General features: G+C 40.7%; 1 protein-coding gene across 4 annotated transcripts in view; it reads left to right on the top strand.

Moving 5' to 3' along the window:
• The window catches only part of KLF12 (Kruppel like factor 12), a 341,374-nt gene extending 318,739 nt beyond the window's left edge, over positions 1 to 22,635 (top strand). For all 4 annotated transcript variants that reach the window (XM_026660877.2, XM_026660850.2, XM_026660911.2 and 1 more), the window contains 2 exons: positions 3,330 to 3,487; positions 19,910 to 22,635. In XM_026660877.2, the coding sequence (XP_026516662.1) occupies positions 3,330 to 3,487; positions 19,910 to 20,091 (340 nt within the window). In that variant the 3' untranslated portion in view covers positions 20,092 to 22,635. The remainder of the gene's footprint in view (positions 1 to 3,329; positions 3,488 to 19,909) is intronic.
• Positions 22,636 to 24,115: the final 1,480 nt, after the last annotated feature.

The following is a 24,115-nucleotide window of genomic DNA, read 5'->3' as shown; positions in this document are numbered from 1 at the left end:
TACCTATATATATTTTGTTGTGTGAGAGAGAAGGTAGAAACACTGGTAGAAAAGACCTTGTTGAGGAAAAGCTATGTTAAAGAGATGGGTTTTACATTTGGTTCTGAATGTGATCAGGCCTTTGACTATATAGTGAATTCCACAGTGTAGGTCCAACTCCTATGAATCGTATTTCCAACCAGCTAAGTTCTGCCTATTTAAAAAGAAAACTGAAGACCAAATACAGAAAGTAGCTACTGTAAGATTAAGCTTGTCCTTAATAGTCTGAGGTTGTCTGTTGCTGCATGGACCAAAAGCAGAAGTGTTTTTCAGTGTATGCAAATAGTGGGAAGCAAAACACATGGGAATTAAACTAGGTACCTTGGCCGCAAAGAAAAGATAATATTGCACTAGCTGTGCTGTTCTAATGCCTGTTGTAATGAGAGCCAAAGAGCATGGGCCATTCTAGAGGACTAGAAGGCCATCTGCTGGTTGAGTCTAAATTTTCATTATATTGCAAAAGTCTTTTTTTGCCTCTAGTGTAAGAGAGAAATGTTCAGCCTTCTGGACATGGATTTTAGCCACGCAAGTCACTTTGTGGCCAAAGGTTTATAGACTACTCAAAACATTTAAGTCTAAACAATGTTTGATTATGTTTGTTTTACCTCAAGTTTCATTAAGCAATAATGAATATAGTTATTGTTGCTGCTTATCTGAAAAGAGCAGCTCTTCCCTGTGATAACTTTTACACAAGTTACACAGGTGTTAATATAATTAAACAGGGTTGAATATGGAGTAACTCTGTTGGGTTCACACTGGGCAGTCTCACTGCCCAGGTTGGCTCAGCTGGGCTCCTCCCGAATCCATCTGTGGTGGGTTGCATGTGCCCATCCTGGTGTGAAACAGGAAGGAGTTAAATCCCTTCACTGGGTAGAAAGGAAGAAGATGACACTTAAAGACTGACTGAGCTGCTAGACCTGGAGGACACACTCACAGCTGTGCCTTCTAGCAGCCTAACAAGTCACAGCTATCAGTTTTAATCTCCAGGTCTGGCAGCTCAGGTAAGGATCAGTTTTCTCCTTGTTGCCTGGGAAAGGGGTTTAACCTCTTCCTGGTTCACACATACTCCCCATTCTAAGACATCACAGCTACCAAGCGAACTGTTGTACTGATGCATCTGTTTTGGGGAAGGGAGTCACGACTGGAACATATTTAGAATATGGCACAGTTCTCAAACGTCAGAAAAAAAAGTCATTTTACGTGACTATAAATTCTTAGGTTTTTTTAAAAATTGAATCTGTTCTATAGAATAAAAATATACCTCTTACATGAATACCCAGTTGGCTTCCTTCTCCAACAGGGCTTCCTTGGATGATGTGTTACCCCTAAACTATGCTTTCCCTGGAGCATCAGAGCTGAGCAGAGCCAGGCAGTGAGACCTTTATGGTCCTAAAAAGAGGTTTTGAGTAGGTTACTTTGTAATTTCTTCATTTGCTGGTTGTTGTATACAACTTGTTCAAGTAAACAGAATGTTGTGTTGTCCGTTCACCTATAAGGGTCTGATTCAAAGCACATTTACAGCTGAATTTAAGATTAATACAGGAGTGGCTTCTATCAGAGGAGCCTCAGTAATGTGACCTTATGCTGTCTTTAACTGTTACTTTGGTACCTCCATATTTTGGGTCTTATGGTGAACAATGGTCATTACTCTGAGGTCCTTCTTATAGAAAATTGAGCCAATTCCTGCCATAGCACTGCAGGATCTGCCTCTATATGAGTTGCAATAACTTATACCACCAAATAAGTGAAGGACAGAGGAAGATCACCTCCTGCTGGGAGGTTAGTTCATAGTTGTATTATGTGCTTTTGGGTTGGTTAGTGGATTATTTAGTCCATGTTGCTGAAGTAAATAGAATGGTTTGGATTGATACTTGTGATTCATGCTTTGCATTATTTTGACACTCCCACCTCAGTGTGCTCAACAGGATGACAATATTTATTATTTATGTGTGATTCCGTACTAACACAAAAAGGCAAGGCACCGTGACTGCATCACTGCTCAACTGCTATTTCTAGCTTTGGCTGTGTGGGCCTGATTCTTAGCCCATTAAAGCTACTGAGTATTTCAGTGAGGCACCAGGATCAGGTCCTCTGCCACAGTTGCAATACCGTTTCACTTTCTTTCTCCCCTATATGAATTTTGCTATAAACGCAGGGCAGCTTGTAGCAGTGAGGTCACTGGTCTGCATGTGACGTAACAAATAACTTAATGGTACCTGCTGATTATGCTTGCCACTCATTTTTCTCACTGTTAGACATCACAGCTGTATAATGGGCTTGATCCTCCTTCCATCGACCAGACATTTAAACAAGCTGTACTTTCTGCCACTTGAATGCTTCATTCAAGATCAAGATTTTCTGGTTTTGTGGCTTTTGTTCAGAGTATCTTCTGTCCGTACAATGTTTAGGATTTAGGGGTTTGTGTTTGATTGGGTTTGTTTTTGTTTTTTACACATTCAGCTTTTATCTTTGCTGGTGGGAATTTGTTTAAAATAGTTTCTGGAGTAGTATGATTTATGTCCATGAATCACGTAGCCCAGCTCTCTAATCTGCTGCAGATACCAAAATGCAATTCCTAAACCATTTGCTTGTCAGCTAGATTTGTTTCTTTTCATGTCACATAATCTAGTAACTGATGGACGGTATTCTTCCAGGAATTGTTTTCTAGGTACTTGGTTTTGATTTCAAGGACTCTGTCCATTTTCACAAACTCCCTAGAATATGGCTACAGGTCACATACACGCTGGGAAACTCTAAATTATGATAATGCTTAAAAATAATATTTATACAAAAAGAACTCTATAGTTCAGGCCACTATGGCTTTAAATCTGGTAACATCCCAGTTTGGGGCAGCCATAAAAGCATGATCATGGACTGAAAACTTTTATGCATAGTTTTAACCCAGACTATTTACAGCCAAATTTCTAAACCCCCTAAAAATGCTTTGTTTTGGAAGTGCTAGTATCACCACTACTGTCGAAATAAAAATGATACTTGTTCTGTATACTGTAACAAGATTTTCAAAAGTAGTGTTAATGGTTCTCTTTTGGAGAGTGACTACAGATCACAACAATTCCTATTTTAGTACTTTAGTTTCCTTAAGGTCCAAAATATTCTTGCTGGTTTCTTTTCATAAATGAATTTGGTTTCCTTTTCTATGACCTGTAATTACATGTCAGTAACAAACCAAGTTGCATACCACACTATTGTATTCTGCGATTTCATAAGTTTCTGTTCAAGTTGCATGATATTCCTTTGTCTTAATTTTTTGCTTCTGTTATATTTTACAGTTCAATTTCACCATTCAGTATTGAGAGCACAAGGCGCCAGAGAAGGTCTGAGTCCCCAGACTCCAGGAAGCGGCGCATCCATAGGTGTGATTTTGAAGGATGCAACAAAGTATACACAAAAAGTTCTCATCTGAAGGCTCACCGGCGGACACACACAGGTAGTACTTTGCTGAGAATATAATAATAATGCTTAGTACTTATACAGCATTTTATATCCTCAAAACTCTTTACCGAAAGCAACTCTTCCTCATGACAGCATTGTGAGGGGAGATACAGTACCAATAAGTGAATGTAATAGGTTGAAGTAAATGAATGTTATAATTTTACAGACTGGTACACTCAGAAACAGGTTGTTGAAGTGGCCAGAGACAGAAACAGAGGGGAAGTGTCGACTGTTGAATAGGGCATTAGGCTAGCAGTCAAGAGACCTGGTTTCTGTTCCCAGCTCTGCCAGTGGGCAAGCGACTCTGCCTTTGTTTCCCTTCAGCCTTTTGGGTTTTTTTTATCTCTTCAGAGTGGGGAGCTGCCTCAGGGCTCGGGGAGGGGGTGGAGCAGAGGTGAGCTGGGGTGGGGTGCTGCCGCACGACTCCCCAGGCCGGAGGGGAGTGGGGAGCTGCCGCTTGGGGGGCGCCTCAGGGCGGAGGGGGGGTGTGCCTCAGGGCAGAGAGGGGATGGGGAGCTGCCGCGGGGGTGGGGGGGCTCAGGGCGGGAGGGGGTGGGGAGTTGCCGCAGGGCTTGGGGAGGCAGGAGGGCACAAGGTGGAAGTTTTGCCTAGGGCGCGAAACGTCCTTGCACCTGCCCTGGCTCTCGGGAGTAGGGAGTGTCTCTTATTCTGAGTTTGTACAGTGAGGCATCAATGTCAATCGAGGGTTGTAGGCACTATTTTAATACAGATACAATATAATATAATAACAATAATAATGAAATGACTTTGGAAAGGCCATGGAGGTAGTCAGTGTCAAAGCTGGGGGTTGTGATACTAAAGAACTCGGAATAGAATTTTTTCACCAACATTTTTAGTGTCTTATAACTTCAGATCTAAGCATTAAAAGGAAGTTGACTGACAAAGCGTCTGCTCTTTTCTGTTTAATCTCTCAATGTGTCTAAGGTCTTATATGCTGCCCATCATCGTGATATCTGAGTATCTCCCATATATTAATGAATATGCTCTCACCACACCCATAGGACTTAGCGAAGTAATAGTCCTATCCCAGTTTTACAGATGGGGAACTGAGACACAAGAAGTCTGTTACAGAACCCAGAACTAGGACCATAGCTTCTAGGTCTCTTCGCCACAAGACAATTCTTATGCTCTAATTGAAAGCATAAACATTACAAAGTTATTATAACTACTTAAATTAGCAGTAAATACAACTTCTTAGTTAGAACTTAGGCATCTCTGGTTCACAGTCCCATGATCAGACGACTAGACCATGCCCACTTTCAGTACTTATATTTCTTTCAGTTCATCTTGTGACAGATGCAGCTAGTTGGAAAATGGGAAGTTATGATCTAATGATAAGATGACACTGCAGCACACTTTTGACATGGAAAAGTCTTGTGTGAATTTAGACTTGCTGTATCTGGCACGAGCTATCTCAGCATTTGTATGTGTTGGAAAAGTATATCCTGGAAAAGAATAACAAATTTCCATTTTCCAAGTAAAATCTGGGGACCAGTTCAAACTTGTTAGAGAAGTGAAGTTATTAACACGTCTGCATCAGTTTTCCCAACAGGTCTATTTGGTGGGTAGGATTGCCACCTTTTGTTGAAAGCAATACTGAATCCGTCTCCATCCTTATCACCCCTACTAAAAAATACTTCTTAAGGAAATAGTCCCCTCCCAAAATGGAAGAAAAGCTCCAGTGGCCTGTTAATTGTAATCAGGTTTTCTTCTGGCAGGCTGCGTTCTTCTCAGCTTCCTATAACTGCCCATCCCTAGCACCATTCCTTATAAATTGTTTGACTGTCTTTCCTCTCAGTTTACTCTTGTTTGCTGTCCTCTCTTAATTCTGCCCCCTCCACCCCCACACACACACTCTGATCCCCCTTCAATCTGCATCCAAGTTGATGGAGGTGGCCAGCACCTCTGAAAGTCAGGCTGGTCACATATTTAGGGACCTAAAGTTAGGCCCCCAAGTTTGAAAAAGGCATTAGTATCTAGAATTACTTTTCAGGAGCGTTTAGGGAGTAATGGAGTCTTTGTACCTATACCAAATGACAACTGCTTTGGGTATCTTGTAGTGATCTTTTTTGTTGGTTTGTTCCTTCTGAAAAAATCTCAAAGAAAAGTACCACAAAAAAGCTCACCACATGTACATGATTTGACTGCTTTATACTGTCTGCTTCCATCTCTGCTTCCATTTACACAATAAAAATTAAACAGAAAGAAGGTGAGTGTCAAATTTAGGCATCTAGCTGATCAGATAAGAAATTCTGTAATGTGTTGTTAAAACTGAACATGTTTACAAAACACCTTTCTGGTCTCTGTGAGAAGCTCACAGTCTTCCTTAAATACAGCATTAACTGTGAATTTACAGTAGGTATTAATCTCATCTTGCATGTATATCTTAGTCTTTACCTTTGCCTCAGGCAAGCTGAGTCAATTATTTATGTATGACCCATAGTAATTAGTGTGCAGTATTGGACAGGTATAAATGAATTATGACAGCCATGCACACAAGGGTGAGCAAGTTCTTTCTGACAAAAGATCACAGAAACTTGGCATTGCATAATTTTAATTTTTCATGGAGTCTGCTGTTGCACCATTTGATCTTGCTACAAATAATTTAGCTGAGCAGAATTGGTGTGACAGCTCCTTAATATGTATTTGTACACTTGATATATATTTACAGCAAATGAAATAGATACACAATCATTTTGATATAGTAAAATTCTAAAAATATTTTTATTAAGGAATGTTGACATTAAACTATAGTTCTTTTAAATTTAATTTAAAAAAAACTGTAGACTGTAATATAATATCATCTTTTCCCTGTGTGACCTGGATACTTGAAGATACTATCAATAGCAAGTACTGTTCACCAATGTTACTTCAAATGCTAGTGTAAACAATGAACTCTCATTTGTGGCTATTGAATCCACTAGGTGGTGAGCTTGAATAACAAATTGTTTCTGCAATTAGAAAACCAGAAAACATTCAAACAGATCTCGCTATTAAATTAGAACATTTCATAAGTCACAAGTACCAGCTATCAATTTTATCTTTTCAGTATCAGGTTTTTGTTGTTATTTTGCCAAATCATCTAAAAAGGTTGGAAAATATCTGGTGTGATGGGAGCCTGAGGGGCTTACAGTCAGCATGTGCTCAGATTTATCATCTCCCTGAAGAAGAAGAAGAAACTATGAGAAATCAGATGACCTGGGTTTTCTCAGGCTAGTTTCTGTTTCACTGAACTCACAGAAAACTGCTAATATGTGACTCTTCAAATGAGTAATCTTTATAGATCAGAAGGGTGAAAGCACTCTACTGTATTCATACCTAAAGTATGTATTCATTGCATTCTACCTACGTACTTGTATGGTCCTAATCCGTGCAATAACTGAGTGTCATCATTCATACCCATTGTGGAATTTAATCGCATAAAGTTGTGGCTGGTTAACTGGGTAGTGGTGGTAGTGGTGTTATTTTATTAGAACCTCCTAAAGAGACAAATACCTGGAGTTATAAAGTAACTTGGTATGGGGAAGAGGGGAGTCATTAATTTTAAAAACGTTTTAATAGGACCTACAGAATTAAGCTTACTTTAGTTCTTCACAGTCTTCCACAGAGTTGGTTAGACATTTCAAAATTAGAAATGTTGATGAAATTTTTCATCAACATTTCAATGGGAAAAAAACCTATGTTCAGGAAAATTTTCCTTCATTTTTCAGTCAGCCCAATTTTTTCTCTGTAACTAGAACTGGGCACAAATGTCAAATGTTACAAATTTTTGACCCAAAAAATTGTGTGTGAGGGGGGAATTGTGCAAAATGTTTCACTTTGTGTGAGTATGTTCTGTAGAAGGATGGAAATTTTGAAATTTCAGAGAAAAGTAGGAAAATATTGCAAAAATGTTCAGAATGTATCATCCATCTTCACATTTTTTCCAAATAGCTCTAACTATAATCTAGCTCAGGGATCGGCAACCTTTGGCACACGGCCCATCAGGGAAAGCCGCTGGCGGACCGGGACAGTTTGTTTACCTGCATCGTCTGCAGATTCGGTCGATTGCAGCTCCCACTGGCCGCGGTTCGCCGTCCCAGACCAATGAGGGCTGCAGAAAGCGGCGACCAGCACATCCCTCGGCCCGCGCCGCATCCCGCAGCCCCCATTGGCCTGGGACGGCAAACCGTGGCCAGTGGGAGCTGCAATCGGCTGGATGCTGCAACCTGCGGATGCTTCAGGTAAACAAACCGTCCCGAAAACCAGACACCCGGTCACCCTGTGAGGCACCTCACTACCACTGGCCCTTAGCGCAAGGAAGTCTTGTCTGTGTCTGCTGTGGGTTAGCTCCCTGACTCCACCGGTCCCGGGCAACATGAGCACTCCGCTCTAGGCCTGTGCAGGCCCCGCTCTCTCTATACAGATTAGCGATAGGCACTCTCCAGACCCTGAGCCCTCTGACTGTTGACCTGGAGTGTCCAGCCTCAGGTCTACTGGACACAGCTTTGCTGCTTACAAAGAAGCAGTACACTCAGCTTACAAGTTTCACATCAGATCACCATTCTGTTTGACACACAGCACTTAGATATGTTTATAGTGAACCAAGTGAAAGTTTATTTAACCAAGTTTAGAGAGACAAGTGACAGCAAGTAGAAGTATTGGAAACAAATGGTTACATATAAAATAAAATCATAACACAGATTCTAGAACTTAGATTTACTTAACTGGCTGCTTTCCTGTGTTATAGAACCCTGCTTACCCAAAGTTCTTCCACCAGTTTACAGCCAGGCTTGGCTGTGATTCATTCATGAGACATTCATGTCAGCTTGCCTCCTTGATGAAAGATCCTGGGTGTCTTTGCATCCCCAGATATATCAGAACAATCTATTGTCCTTATTCATAAGCAAGACATCCCCCTGCTGGTTGGGTTTTTCCTGAGTACTTCTTTCTTGTAGATTTCAGTCTTTTAATCAGCAGCTGGCTCAGTATGCAAATAAGCCTACATTGTCGGGCACATAATAGACAATGTCCAGAGAGGTAGATAAGCATCTGTTACCCCCTGCTTGAAAGGAACCTATCCAAGGTATATCACCTCCTGGTTACCTGCCTTAAGAACATAATTTTTAGTACAGACAAATAAATATTAAATATTATCAATACATACCTTTCACCATGACTGTGATAAGCAGTAGGCTACTGGCTCCAGGCAGAGATCTCACATGCCACCCTTTCATGAATTATTATACATATATCTGATGCAGGGGACCCCTGTAAAATCCTATGCACCCTCTGTACCTTCTGCCAGTTGTCATCAAGAAGTCACTGGGTCAGAGACACTGTGCTCATCATTTTTGCCGGCTTTTCAGGTAAATCTTATAGTTCTTTGATGGGGGCAATTTTCAGTTTACATTGGTTAATATTTAACTTTACAGACTTTTTATTTTTTAATTTTTCATTAATATAATAGCAATGAGCAATAAGGTCAGATGGGTGTCTGAACTTGGGAGGGCGGGGATGAGGGTGTGTCATTGATCAATAGTGTCCCTTAGATTTAAGAGTAAATACCTATAGCCTTAGACATAATGAAGGCCATTTTTCAGTGTTGGGCTCTTCACCAGTGTTATGTGGAGACACTAAACTTTTCAGCTATGCATTTGTGTACCTGAGAAACTGCCAGTATTTCCTGTGACAGAAGTTGTTCCTTTTCAGCTGGTTTGAAATGCCAGCCATGTAGAGAGAGGGCTAGTGAATACATGGGTGTTTTGTTTAGTCTGTGTTTTTTCAAACTTTGCATTCCTCTCACTCACTGTTGCTCCATATATTATTTTAATATGAAAGGACACCTGTCATTAGTTTTTGTTCAGATTTTCCTTTCAGCATTTCAGAGCAGACTTAAGAAATAGGAGATACCAAAAAAGTTATTTTTGCTCTGTAGGTTTTAAAACTCCATTCACTACCTGTTTTTTGGGTTTTTTTTAAGAATTGTTTAATGCCTTTTGCCAGCTGTACATTACAGAAATATATTTATTGGCTTGTAATCCCTTCTTTAGACAAATATTAAGAGGAAACATCATCCTTTAGATAATCCATTTGGATTTGGTTTTAGTTTTGTAGAGTTTTGGCCTAGTGTAAAATTAACACATCTCTTTTCCCACTCCCTCCCCCATGCATGTCTTGCCTGCTCCCTTAGCTCCAGTCCTGCAGCCATACATGTGAATATACCAATGGGTTACAGGGTTGCAAGACCAGGCCCATATCCTGGGCTAGAAAACTGGAAATTTAAATAAACAAAACCAATTTATAAATTACTATATTTTAAATAAAATAGGAAGTTATATTTGTCTTGGGTGTCACTTTTATTTTTTAAGAACGACTTTCTAAAATTTAGTGCCAGATTCAATAAACAGTAGAGCTTTCCACTGTGGAAACAAGTGCATATCATGGAAGTCCTCATTTCTAGGCTTATGGTTTTTCCTGCAGGCTGCTGCAGCATGGAAGATAGCCATAGTCTTTTATTGAACTGGGCTCTTAGAGCCTGATCCTGTTCCTATTGGAGTCAGTGACTTCAATGTCATAGGCTAGGGCCCATAATATTTAAAAATTAGGCATCAGATAGCTCAAGAAATTGACAATGCACTATGGGGAATGACTTCCCAGTTCTACCACATCCCTGGTAGATAGCATCTACTAGCCACATAGGGTACATCTACACTGCGATAAAAGACTCACATCACAGCCATGGCTGGCCCAGGTTAGCTGACTTGGACTGATAGGGCTCAGGCTGCTGGGCTATGAAATTGCAGCGTAGATGTTCAGGCTCAGGCTGGAACTGTGGCTTTGTGAACCTCCCCTCCACACAGGGTCTCAGAACCTGGGCTCAGCCCAAGTCTGAACGTCTACATTGCAGCTTTATAGCCCTGCAGCCTGAGCCACATAAGCCTGAGTCAGCTGACCCAGGTCGGCTCTAGGTCTTTTACTGACGAATAGACATACCCATAGTAGCCTGGGTGTAATGAGATGGATCTCTTAGTCCAGTTCCTCATGGACAGGAGTCCACATCACAAAAAGCTTGTACTTCCAATTCTCATCTCACACCCTCTCTGCAGACAATTAAATGATTTCATTAATCTGGAGCTGTTTGTGAGCACTAAATTCACCTTAAGCACACACAAAGCAAGGGAATAATTATTCTGCACTGTAAGTCTGATACAGTGCCAACATGGAAAAGTGCCCACACTTACTCCAAAGCACTTTGTTGGGAATGATGTAGGAAAGTGAGTCTAGTTTTAGCTGTGATTGCTCTTGTCTCTAGGTTATGAAAAATATTTGCAGCAATGCCCCTTGACTTTGTAAATATGAGATGCATAGGGGTTTGTCTGTGTGTGGCACAAGGGAATACTGATTTTTGTTATGCAGAATAAAATCTTCTCTAATTTATCACTTAATATTTTACCTTCCAGAACTATAGTACTTACAAATTCTCACGGCCAGATTGTAGTCCAGGATGCACGGCCATGTAGCAGCATAAAGGACAGTAAAACCCCTCCACCCTTACTCACACCCATGGGTATGTCTACACTGCAATTAAACACTTGCTCTTGGCACATGTCTGCTGACTCTGGCTCGCTGGGCTTGGGCTACAGGGCTGTTTAATTGTGATGTAGACGTTTGGGCTGCAGCTGGAGCCCGGGCTCTGGGGCCCTTCCCCCTCACACAGTGTACATCAGAGATGCCATGGCTGTCATACAAATGATGGCTGGAGACAAATTCCACACCTCCGATGTACTAGGGGCAGATCCTGAGAGGACCTGACAAAGGTAATTCTGTAAGTGAAGTCTTTGACAGCTATGACAATAGTAACTCTGTGAAAACTGCAGAAAGACAATGCCGGACAGGATATAAGGTTGGATGCAAGAAATACTAGATGATTGGTGGATGCCCTGTGTCTCCATGGAAAAAGTTTCTAAATGTGGCATCCAACAAGCAGTCACTAGTAAAATTCCTCTGTGAATATATCATTCACAATGCACCTGAGAGTGTAGGAGCACACCCAACACAAACACGCCTTGCTGGATTTCCAGTAGGGAAGTAGCAAAGTTCATCACCAGTTTAGACAGGGCCGGCTCCAGGCACCAGCTGAGCAAGCAGGTGCTTGGGGCGGCCAAGGGGAAGGGGCGGCACGTTGGGCTCTTCGGCGCCTCCAAAGAAGAAAGCGGCGTGGTGGAGCTGCCGCCAATCGCGATCACAGCTTTTTTTTTTTTTTTCTGCCGCTTGGGGCGGCAAAAACCCTGGAGCCGGCCCTGCCAGTAGAGGTGCTGAAGAAGTCCAAAACTTGCATAGTACTCAGGAGGAAGTGGACACAAGGATGCTTCTGAATGCTGTATGTGCAGCCTGGCTTTTGAGTCTTTTGGTGTCAAAGGAACCATAGTAATTAGGTCACCTGATAGAGATATTGTGGTCCTTGCTGTTAACTGCTTTCCAAAAATGGAACACATAGGTAACATGTGCATTGAAACAGGCACCATTACCAGCACAACTGACAAGGGTCACTTTATATCTGTGTGTGCAATTTGTGATGTACTCGCTCGTGACTTCTGTAACACACTTCCTGCTGTACACACATTAACAGGATGTGACTGTATCATCCCTTTTTGATATTGGGGGAAGTGGGAGGGAATGTGTATTTAATGTTGTCAAAACAACGGGAGCTTACCAGTTCAGAGATCTTGCCAAATTGGTAGAGAGTGATGGACAAACTGCAATTTCTGCAGCAAGGAAGTTGGTAGCCGTGCTGTATGACAAGAGTGAGAAAGAAAAGGAGACCCACAGAGGCCGGAATTGCTTGCGTCTCAATCTAGCCATCAAAAGGGACAAGTGACTGGCCAAACTCCCCCCAGGTGAGGACAGTTGAAGAACATGTCAAAAGAGCATCATGGCAAGCAAAGATTTGAATGCCTTTGCACATAGGTATACCAGATATTGGATCACCATTGCATTATGGATGGCAAAATGTGGATGATGAACTACATCCTGTGTTCCTTAAGGGCCCAATGGTACCTTAACTTCTACAAGATCATATTTATGCCTATACCAGTAGGTGTCACTGCACAATAAACTGTGTCTGTAGTTGGAACAATCTTCCCTGCATGCAGTGTGCATCCAAGGCAATGAAGACTGCGGTAACTCTCAACAGAGATCATAATGATGAACAAGCTGATGATAATGATGTTGACTAGAAGTGTCACCGGTGCTGTTACATTTCAGTAATACCTGTACAAACTTATTATTAGAGTTTGTTGTTGTGATGCATGGCGGTCACAAAGAAATTCAATTTTATGTTTTGAAATAACACATAGGGTCATTAAAATAACAAATGAATGCAAATATTTCAAAGTAGTCATTTTAATGTGTTAATGGTGTCATTGTTTATCCCCATTTTTAAGGTAATGGCACCACTTGACAGCTCCACATCGTTCCTTATCTTAAAGTAGATATAATAAGCTTTCAAATGATGTGTGATGTGCATGGGTGTAGAGAGAGTACATTTAGTCATTCAAATTGGTGGTATCTGCCACTGGCCTATTTAATGGGACTGCGAACAACTTGGGACAGCGCCCATCTCATTGTTCTGTGTTTGTACAGCACCTAACACAGTGGGACCCTGGTCCATGGCTAGAGTTCTAGGTGCTACCACAACATATATAATAAGTATTGTAGGTTAACATCTTGAAGAGACTTGCCTGTCGGGGATCGGATCCAGCAAATACTACTGGGAGTATTGCAAGATCGAGCCCTTGTAAATTTTACAAGATTGCATTTATTGCCAGGCAGAAGTACCACTTCCATTCTCTGAACACCTTGAATTCTCTAGAAAAGTGTATTTTCTTCTGCAGAACTTTTGAAATCTTTATAACTTTATTTTTACCTTTGATTTAATTATTATCATCATTCACATTAGTGTTTACTATGTGTTAAGCACCAGCAATGTGATTGGCACTGGGCAGTAGGTAAAAGATAAAGAATCCCTATCCCAAAGAGTTAAGTCTATCTGTCTATCTTAGAGTATTATATAGGTCCTATCAACATAGTGAGTCACAAACCCGAAGAGTCAAAGTAAAGCAGTGACGGTGCAGGGTTTTAGTTTTGGTTTTATTCCCCTCTCCTGATACAGACACAGTGAGTTGGGTATAACTTTGTGCGTGTATTTCCCCACATTATTAACTGGCTTCTTGTGGGCAAGGCAGAAGAAGGGATTTTTAGGACAGTTTGAAGGAAAGAAGGGTGGTGAGTTGGCAAATGAGAACAAGCTGGTCATTGTAGGCCTAGAGGGCAGTGTGAAACCATGCACAAAGACAGGAGGCAATAAATATGAATGATTGTGAAGTGGAGGGGACACAGTGGATATGATCACAATCAAGAGCCATGCTAATGGCCAGGGCAGAGTAGTGCAGGTGAGAGCAAGAGCTATATGTAGAGGGAACATGTAAAGATAAGGAAACATAAAAGTAGCTGACTTTGAATTGAATGATCAGTGACTGAGAATATAAATAATAGCATTAAAAATTGTCAAAAACATCATGAAATTCCCTCTGTTCTGTTGGATGTAGATTTTCTACTTATTTTTAATTGGAGAAACTGTTTTATCCCAGTTTGCACATGGAGAAACTGATTCCCTTCCCCAAGGTCACACACTGAGTTAGTGTCAGAACAAGGAATAGAACCCTGAATACTAAGTTGTATGCCCCAACCAATTACACTAGATTATGCTCCGCCTCAGTTCTTATAATTTAGTTTCCCAAACTTGCTTAGCTGATATAAAACTTGCCTCTTGTCCAAGAGAGATGCTGTTGTCATGCTGTCTGGAGTGGCTCACAACCGTGAGTGCCTACCTCAGGGCAGACTGTCAAAAACAGGGCAGACACCTCAGACTGGTAGTGTGTTCTGTAATTAGATTTCACCAAGCCAGTAACAAATGTGAACTCCCAAATCACTATAACCATCCTACCATGAAGTCACAGACAGTCCCCTTAGACTCTCCAGTCTATCTTACCACCAGGACAAACCGGACTTCATGATAAATGGTTATTTATTCTAAAATCACACAATGGTGAAGTTGCTTCCAGTCGCAGGATACCAGACACTTACCCCAGATCAATTGGTACCCTAGATTTTACACCCAAAAAAATTAAAACACCTGTAGCCAATCCTGTAATAAACTATCTAAAAGTTTATTGACTAGAAAAAAGAAATAAGAGTTATATACAGATTAAAGCAAGCAAACATATACACACAAATGAGTTATCATCTATATCCTAAGGGTGACAGAGTTGTTGTGATCCATCAATTCAAAGTGTCTTTCCGGCTGCAGTTTGGTATCTCTGGCCTTGTCACAGAGCTCAAACAGGCAAAAAGAGAAAGATGGAAAATTTCCCTGGTCTTTGTTTTGTTTCCTTCATTCAGCTTCCAAGTCCACAGGACAAGCTTCCTTGCATGTAGCATTTCCCAGGTGTGATAGGGCCATTAACCAGTCCTTTGTATTGCAATGTTCCTTGATGGCCTATGTGATTTTGTTAGTCCTTCTGGATGGGAGGAGGAGACATTCCTGTGCCTAGGTTCACAAGTTCAGAGCAAACATTTTCAAAGTTATAAAGCAAAAGTTACATATTTTCTTATAGCACGGAATACAAACATTACAAATTAGATTAATGCATGGAGCAACTTGCAAGCATTTCATAAAGTCGAGACATTAAATACATTCTTATAAGACTAATACCTATTTTGAGCAAAACTAAGGTAAGGTGAACTGGTCTGGTCTCCAGCTACGAGTTTGTTAGTTCTTAGCTAATGCCTGCAGTCTTGGCAAGAGCTGGCATCAGGCCTGCCAGCGTCACAGCTGTATTTGCATATCTTACTATTACCAAGACATAAAAGTCTAATTCAGTAACTTCACCAAAGACATATAGTGAGTCAGGAGCTCAGACCAAGTACATAGATTCTAAAGTTGTCTTCTAAAACATTTCCTTAAAATGTATTCAATCTTAGTGCTGCAATGGTATTCTGGGTTTTGTAGAGTGAGTGAGTGAAGGTCTGAGCACAGGGAGTCAGGATCTGAGATCTGTAAGTCTAATTCTGCCATTCACACTTTCTGGGGACTTGAGAAAGTCACTTAAGCTCTCTGCCTCAGTTTCCTTATCTGCAAAATAAAGATGATAATACTGACCTCCCAGGGCTGTGGTGAAGCCTGATTATTGTAAAGCAATAATCATTTTTAAAAATGGGTTTATAAAGCACTTTGAAGTGGGAAAATGCTTTAAGTGCTGCTGTTTTTCATTAAAAATTCAAAACTATTTGACACTACTGTTTAAAATTAATTTGAATAAAACTTTAAATGACATCATTTTTTTTGCCTTTATACTGCTTCTACAATCTGTTGTCTTCCTCTGGGAATGCCTAAGGTTGCTAATTATACAATGGCCATTTTATTGTAAAGAGATTCTTGAACTGTTCAAACACTTTGCATTTGTTGGGTTCACTCCCAAATTTAGTCAGCTATTGTCGCCGTCAATTTGTAACTCCCAGCCCAACCTCCGTGTCAGTTTGGGTGTGGTGGGACTGTACTCTCCCTTTCGGAATTAATTTGATGGTGATATAGGCACTGCCACCAGATGACACAGGTACTCCACACTGGGCATTTTGTTACGAGTGTATTGTAGCAATAACTTCCTAAACAGTGAGAAGTAATTGCAAGGCTTTTCCATGGATTTTATATAGATATAGATATAAATAAATTCATATGGATAATTAGAACAGTCACAGTTAAAATACATAAAACCTCTTTTTACAGGACATAAACCACTAACTGCCTGAGGGTAGAAAAAAATTTCCCCAAAGGCAGGTTATTCCATAATTGTCTACAGGGGAATTGAAGCATTTGACAGCAATCCCTGTTCCTGGGAAAAGCTTCAGTAGACGAACACATCAGTATTGCAGAGGAGAGTCCATATGGCAAAGAGATCCCTTTTGATGCCTGGCGCTCTCCCCTGTTCACATAATTGCATGAAATAGGATATCTGAGTGTCTGTGGATGGGGAGAGTGAGGGAGCACTTTCCTTAGGTGATTGATCTTATGGAAGTGGTCAGGTTAGATGGAAGGGAAGTGATTGTTTAGGGATTCCGGGGGCTGGGAAACAGCTGAGGATAGGATATAGGTTGGGAAAGGGTAAAAGCTAGATTTTGGCTAATTGATTAGGCATTGTGGCACTTATTAAGTACAACGACATTCTTAACGTGAAGTCAGTGGGACTTAAGCATGTGCTTAACGTTAAGTATGTTCTGAAGTGCTTTGCTCTGAGAGTAAGATGGGTGGGGAGAGATAAATCATTTAATAACAATAATTAAGGTACTTGGGAGGGTAGCATCTGGACTAGGACAAGGGATGTTTTGGAGAGATGTTAAAAATATTTGGGTTATTAATAGAAAGTAGAAATGACTAGTTCCATTTTGGATTTGAGTCATACCTGCAACTTATTAAACGTAATTAACCTTGCCAAACAATAGCAGGGTTATTTTGGACAAGAAAATCAACATTACTGACTAGAGCCTTATCCTTCCACAATGGTCCTTTTTCAGTCCTGCCTAATCCATTTAAACCATACATTGTACGATAGTAGTCATGCAGCAGAACTCCACCAGCCACTTCTCTAGGACTAAACGTGCACTCTCATTGAGGTACCTTACTTTAGCTCATATTTTCTTATCCATCAGATTTCAGCGCAAAAACCAGGAAGCCCTAAGGTGGAGCAGGAGATTAGGGGCCAGGTCATCCCAGCCAAATATGGGGAAAATTTTGCAGCTTCATTGCTTTTTTTAAACTCCATTGATTCACAGGGTTGGATCAACATACCCTCTGTGTCTCAGGTTTCTTCCTCCTTTTCCTATCTTCTCTTTTTTCTTCCATTCCTACCCACAGTTAGTCAAAGAGGAATGGGGTTATTCCAGGCTCATTCCCAGTACCAGTTTTTCCAGGGTTGAGCAGGCAGGACTGAATGGGAAGGGAGACTGGCTGCTGAAGCTGGAGTACTCCAGCTCAGTGCCACAGAACGACCTCCTTCCACATCTTCCACATACTTCTTACCTGCAGGGTTGTCATCTTAGGGAATGGCCCAGTGGGAGTGGTTCACTACTTATCTCTGGTATGTCTCATTCCTAGTTGAGGGCAGAAGCCAGTTCCCCTGGCCTTCCTCTTTCCAAGTCAAGGGTCATTGGGGCCCTTTTGAGGGAGGGAGGCTGTGAGGGGGGGAAGGCCCTGAGTCTTACAGAGCTCTCAGAGCTTCGGGTAATCTGGATATGATTCAGATAAGCACCCATGTACCCATGTGGCTTAATGTACTGCACTTAGACTAACTGCATCCCCACTTTGCCTTGGAAGCCTCTATTACCAGAGGAACCAAAAAGGTCTGTTTAAGTTAGTTGGAAGGAAAAGAGATTTACAATGTGTTTAGGATGGGGGCACAGTGATGGAGTGACACATGCTGTAGTTAGAAATCATTCATATGACATGAGGAGACCATGTATAGATCTGCCAGGTCAGATGGAATATTGTACATTTGTACAGCATTCCACACCAACTGTTTGTGGCAAGGGTATGTAAGAATTCCGTGGCAAATCTGAGTACGTTTTGTAGCACTTTGTCATTGGCAAGAACACATAGCCAGCCAACTGCCATTTAGCTCATGCTCATACACCTCATGTTAGCTGCAGAATTTCGAGAGCCAGATGCCATGCGCATCCAGAACACAATAAATATTATTCAGCATTTTGCATGCAATGGAGGATCACAGAATTAGATTGACAGAGTTCCTATCCTCATTGTTGCTTCCAGATATGTATTGTAATCAATTCAAAACCCAGAATACTGGATTGTCTTTGTAGTAATTGTTTTACTTCACCACCAGACATCAGAAGCAGTGCAAATTGTAGGGTATTAGCTGGCATATAGATACAGTATATCCTAGATGGTTTGCAATGGGTATAACTCTTATTAGCTCAAATGTTGTTACTGCTATACCTAAATATGTGTGCAGCATATGAATTCTTTATAAAGTCACACGCTGCCATTTCATCTGGAGGTTTCAGGTCTTATCCCTCTAAAACGTGGCAACAATTTTCTAAACTGGGAAATAAATGAGATTTTTCCTTTGAAATTATAATGTGCTCAACAAGTGTTTGTTGACTTTTGGAGAGACACCTGCAGGGAGGTGCTGTAGGGGGCCAAGGTAAGCGTTCTCTCACTGTTTTATGTAATTGAAGTAGTATTTTGCTCCTCATTTTGCTCAGGATTCCAGGGAGCCTAAATATGAACCAGAACAAGAGTATAAATAAGCTAGGGCGGATGGTTTCTAATAAAGAAATCATTGAGGTAGAGATGCTTTTTTCCTTATAACACTGCTTGTGGCTGGCTGATTTAGCAACTGTAACCACAGTATACCTGATGAATTTCTACATTCTAATTCAATTTGCCAGTGGAGTTCCTTAAAGCACATAGTTATGTGCACAAAAACACCTCAAGCTGGTTTTCTTTATCAGTTTTTGATGCACACTAGACTGCTGAATATGGGAGATACCCAAGAGCAGTTAACATGTCACCACAGAGTGCTGGGGTGGTTATGAAATTACATAAATTTATGGCTTATAAGAGGAATAGAAATGGGTTTGCATAACAACATTATTATTTTGTAAATGATAAAATAGGGATGTTTTGAATTATTCTGCTGGTGTTGTATTGACTTATATAGAACCTGTATTATGCAGTGCACTTTACTTTTTTAAGTACAACATTTTCCAGAGCATTCAGAATTGGCCTAGCTCTGATCCCATTGAATTTACCCTAACTGAACAAGAACAAGGAGAGAGCCTCACTGATTGCTCTTTTTCTGTTTATTTTGAGAAATATATTTTATTTTTATAGACTTTTTACAATGTGCTAGTAAATGTTCTGTTGTGTGGTTTGTAAAAACGATGGAGCCTTTCTAATGAGCGACTTCCCTTTAGCATTCTGCCTTTGAATGAAAACTGAGGAGAGTCTGCCATTTTGAGAGCAGGTGTGGACTGGGGAAGTGCAAGCTAAAAGGATTGCACTGTCATGATGATAGTGCTTGCACAAAGCTCTGTCCTCAGATTGCTGTTGCCTTAATCCGGTTGATTCTCTTCGTCATGTGACTCCTGTAGGATTGAAGAAATCTGGACCAAAATATTTTGTCTTAATCTGCAGATTCAGAAAGTACAAATTTTGAAAATTTTCCTTAAACCACCCAGAGGCAGTGGGAGTGGGGTGCATGCAGAAGGGCTTGGAGTGACTGGGATCAACTGAATAGAAAGTCACTACCTGTTTCTTTCTCTCTCTTGTCTATCCTAGGAGAAAAACCATACAAATGTACCTGGGAAGGGTGCACCTGGAAGTTTGCTCGCTCAGATGAACTGACAAGGCACTATCGCAAGCACACAGGAGTGAAGCCATTCAAGTGTGCAGACTGTGACCGCAGCTTTTCCCGTTCAGATCACTTGGCACTGCACCGCCGTAGGCACATGCTGGTGTGAGAAACGCTACTTGTCAAGCAGAGTATAAGAGCTGGGTCTCTTAACTACGTGCATTCAGCAGGGCTGAATCCTCTTCTACAGTGTTAACACAAAGGACATTCCATGATGTCCATAACAAAAAAGCAGGAAAAGAAGTGCCACTCTTCTCCTTTCCATCTGAAGTTAAAGCCCCCCAGCATGGCAACCCCCCAAAATGTCATCATGTTCACCTGGGAGATAGCAACCTAAATGCTACAAAAATGGGCATTATTTTCCATACTGTGTCCTTTAACAACATTTATGGCCGGTACATTTTCTCAGCTGTTGGACATTTTATTCTTGAGAATTATTGCTATTTTGATGATCAGATAACACAAACCAATGACAAAAACAAGACCTCTAGACCTTTAGTATTCCATTGTCTCCCCCTTTTTTGAGTACCGTCTAATCAGTATATAAAATACACCTGATCTGTGCTACAAACAAGCTGCATGAAAGTCAGTGAGAAGATTTTGCTGGAGAGGTTCCACTGTCTGAAGTGTAGGGGCACTTAAGCAAACTTTTGCAATAATGATGGTGGCATTTTACTATTTCACCACAGTTTGTCATTATGACCTAAAGGACACCAAACATGTAACCTTTTCTTTTTCTTAGATTTTTTTTTTTTGTTGAAGTCTGTAAACAAAATGGGGTAGCAGCATTTCAGCTGAAGTACAGTATAAGCATCTGTGCTCTGCTGTGGATTTGTTTAGAACAGTTTGTATAGAAAGACCCCATCTACAAGCTACTGCCCTGTTTTCAAAGTGCAGTTTTTTGTCACCCAGGCATCCTCCCCGTCTACATACATGTATCTGATTACAAGGAAACAGTGAAACATATCTTATATCCACTTGCACCAAGATTAGTGGCGTGGCCATCCATAAAATGGAATTGAATGTACCACTGCTAGTGAGGAAAAGCAGAAAAGAAACAGCTGCATCTCAAACAGGTGAAAGCAATAATGAATGAAATGGCTTTCAAGACAAAAACATAATGAGGACTTGCAAAACCCAATCTTTGTACCAACTAAGGTGTTCATATAGAACTAGCACATTGGATTTTTTGTGTTATGTTGACAGCTTACGCTATTCTTTCTGATGTTTGTTGGCCTGCTAAGTACCACAGTTAAATATTTTCATTACCATCAAATATAATAGTTATTTTGTGGCTGGAAAGGTGAGATAGGTGAAGGGGTTGGGAAACCCCCACTGTTAATGGGTTAATAGAGTAGAAGAGATGTTCTCTGAAAGAGATGATCCACAGGGTGCTAGTTTCCTCACTTGGAAGTACAGGATAAGGAGACATTAGTCAACCCTCCAGTATGCTATAAATAACCCTTCACATAGGATCCAGAGGTTGCCGCTGCAGGCATCTTCCGCCCAAACCTCCTTAGTTTACATGAATGCAAATTGTTTATCCTTCCCATGGAGCCCCATAATTGTGAACCAATTTGTATTAATTAAATTGTATGGTAAAGAGAGGAGAAACTCTTAGCAAGCAATTGTTCTTTAAAACAGAACAGGGTTTTTTTTCTTCTTCGTGAGGATCTGTTATTCAGCTCAAAGTGACAAAGAGCCTTGGTGAAATGTTGTGTTTGTTGAGATGTTTATAGTTTAGAGATAAAAAGTAAACACATAACATCTTCTGCAGTACGTTTAATTATGAACACTTGGTTCCAGGAACTGCACAAATTAAATTCATGATGCCACTTGATGCCATGATGTTTGACCAGTCTGAATTAACTTCTGATTCCTGAAATAACAATTATTATGTTACAGGGCTTCTTAAATCAAAACAATCTTTAGAAAAATTCAACCAGCAGCTGAGGAAGGCATAACTAAACACTAAAACAAGTGCAAATAATTGAAGAATAACGTTAAAGGGACACTACTATATAAAGATTGGCAGACCCAAAGTTTGATCATCCATAAATACATTTGTAAATGTTCTCCTGATACTGAACAATTGATCAGCTCTCCCAGATAAGGGCATCAAAAGGGTTCAACTCCAGCTCCCCAACTAAAAGAGCAGCACCAAAAAAAACCTCTTTGTTGTCACTGCATGAGCTTGCCTCTTCCACTTCTCATTTCCTGTCCTATTCTCATGATCAGGTAGGTCATCCAAATCCAAAAGAAACATTTCAATATCTAGCCTTCTCATAACCAGCACTGGAGACCCCACTGGAGAGTGAAAGGGACAGTGTAATGAGCTGTGACTGAAACAAACCAAGAGCACACTATAGGTGGGTGGGTTGTCATGGGGTCTCCTGACTATGCAGATGAGATTTTACTACTAGTGTTGCATCCCTCATATAAAGGATTGATTGTTCAGTGTATGTGAGATATGATTAGCATTGTCTGTAGGTTACATTTCGGCAGGGCCGGCTCCAGCGTTTTTGTCACCCCAAGCAGTGGGAAAAAATAAATAAATAACAAAAGCCGTGATCGGAGGCACTTTGGCTCTACCGCCGCCATTTCATTCTTCGGCGGCAATTCGGTGGCAGGTCCTTCCCTCCAAGAGGGACAGAGGGACCCGCCGCCGAATTGCCCCCAAACAGCCAGACGTGCCGCCCCTTTCCGTTGGCCGCCCCAAGCACCTGCTTGCTGCGCTGGTGCCTGGAGCCGGCCCTGCATTTTGGACCCACCTGTATTAACTTCAGTGTCCTTTTAAACGTACCACTCCTTCTAAAAACAGAAAAAGGGTTCAAGCAGATGTCAATGTATGAAATTTCCTTTAATGCGCAATCAGCAATTACTCAAGTAGCAGTAATTAAACATAAGGAACCAGAATTTACTTTTGGCTGATCTTTACTGGTGCACAAAAAATTCCCTTCAGCAAATAATGTGATGTCTCTTCTTTTTATATATATTTTTTTATTATTTTTTTTATTTTTTGTAGCTAGTTCATCTTTAGAAAACAAAGTTTATTTGCCAGAAGGAGATTGATAAGCCAGTCTGCATAGTTTTCAGGAACAGCAGTAAGGGATGTCATCATTTCTCTCATCTGGTTGCCTATTCATTTACATATTAAAAACACTGTAGCAGATAACAGAAAGGGTCTGGTTGTACTCTGGATTAGATCAATGTGAAATGGACAAAGCCATTAAAATCAGTGGAGTTACACCATCTAGCGTAAGGGACATCAGAAACAGGTCCAGAGGCAGAAGTATCAAATACTGGAGTTTTCAGACAATCCCTCTTGACGCATTCTCCAGTTAGGAAGATTAAGATAAAACATCTGTGTGTGAAAGAGCTTTCATGTTGCTATTCTATCCAGATAACCTCTCCAATCTGCTATGTCTGCCTTTGGGGTTTGTAGGCACTCATTGAAATTAATGGTGAGCTTCACAAGTGTATTTGAGCGCACAGAATTTGGCCCAATATGTTCAGTGAGACCATTTTTAATGCTTCTGTTCTTGGTCTGAAATTATTTAAGAGAAGTTATCTTTGAAGAGAGAAGGTTGGCAACCCACAATGTTCAGATCCAGATCTGAACTTCGTCTGACTCAAATGGTGTTCTTAGACCAAGGGTTTTGGTTCAGAACTACCTCCAATCTTTTGCATTCATGCAAAGTCTGATATTCCCTATTATAATTTCCTCTAAAATGCCAAGTTCTGTTGCAGATTTGCAACTTGAATGGCTTACAACATAAACAGCATGCAGGAATATCTGGTGTCATCTTTACACAACACACTAGATCTGTACATATGCAATTGTAAAACACAAATGTGAACCATCCCATTCTTGCAATAAAAGCAAATTTTTATCCTCCTCAGTGTGAATAAATGGTAGACAGGAAGTACACTGTATGCATTACAGCTTGCATGTGCACCTATGCTACAAAGTGCTATGCTCCAAGTGATTTTAAAAGGCTGCTTTTGGTCTGGACAGTAAAGCCCAGTCATCAATAGTATCTGAAAACATATTGAACAAGTATTCTCTTTGATACAGGATTTTTTAAACTTTAAATTTTCATTACTTTTTTTAAACACCCATATGATCCAGC

The sequence above is a fragment of the Terrapene carolina genome, unplaced genomic scaffold (genome assembly GCF_002925995.2).
Source record: "Terrapene carolina triunguis isolate 2854851 unplaced genomic scaffold, T_m_triunguis-2.0 Scaffold21, whole genome shotgun sequence".
Lineage (NCBI taxonomy): Eukaryota > Metazoa > Chordata > Testudines > Emydidae > Terrapene > Terrapene triunguis.
This window is presented reverse-complemented; position numbering and strand designations above follow the sequence as displayed.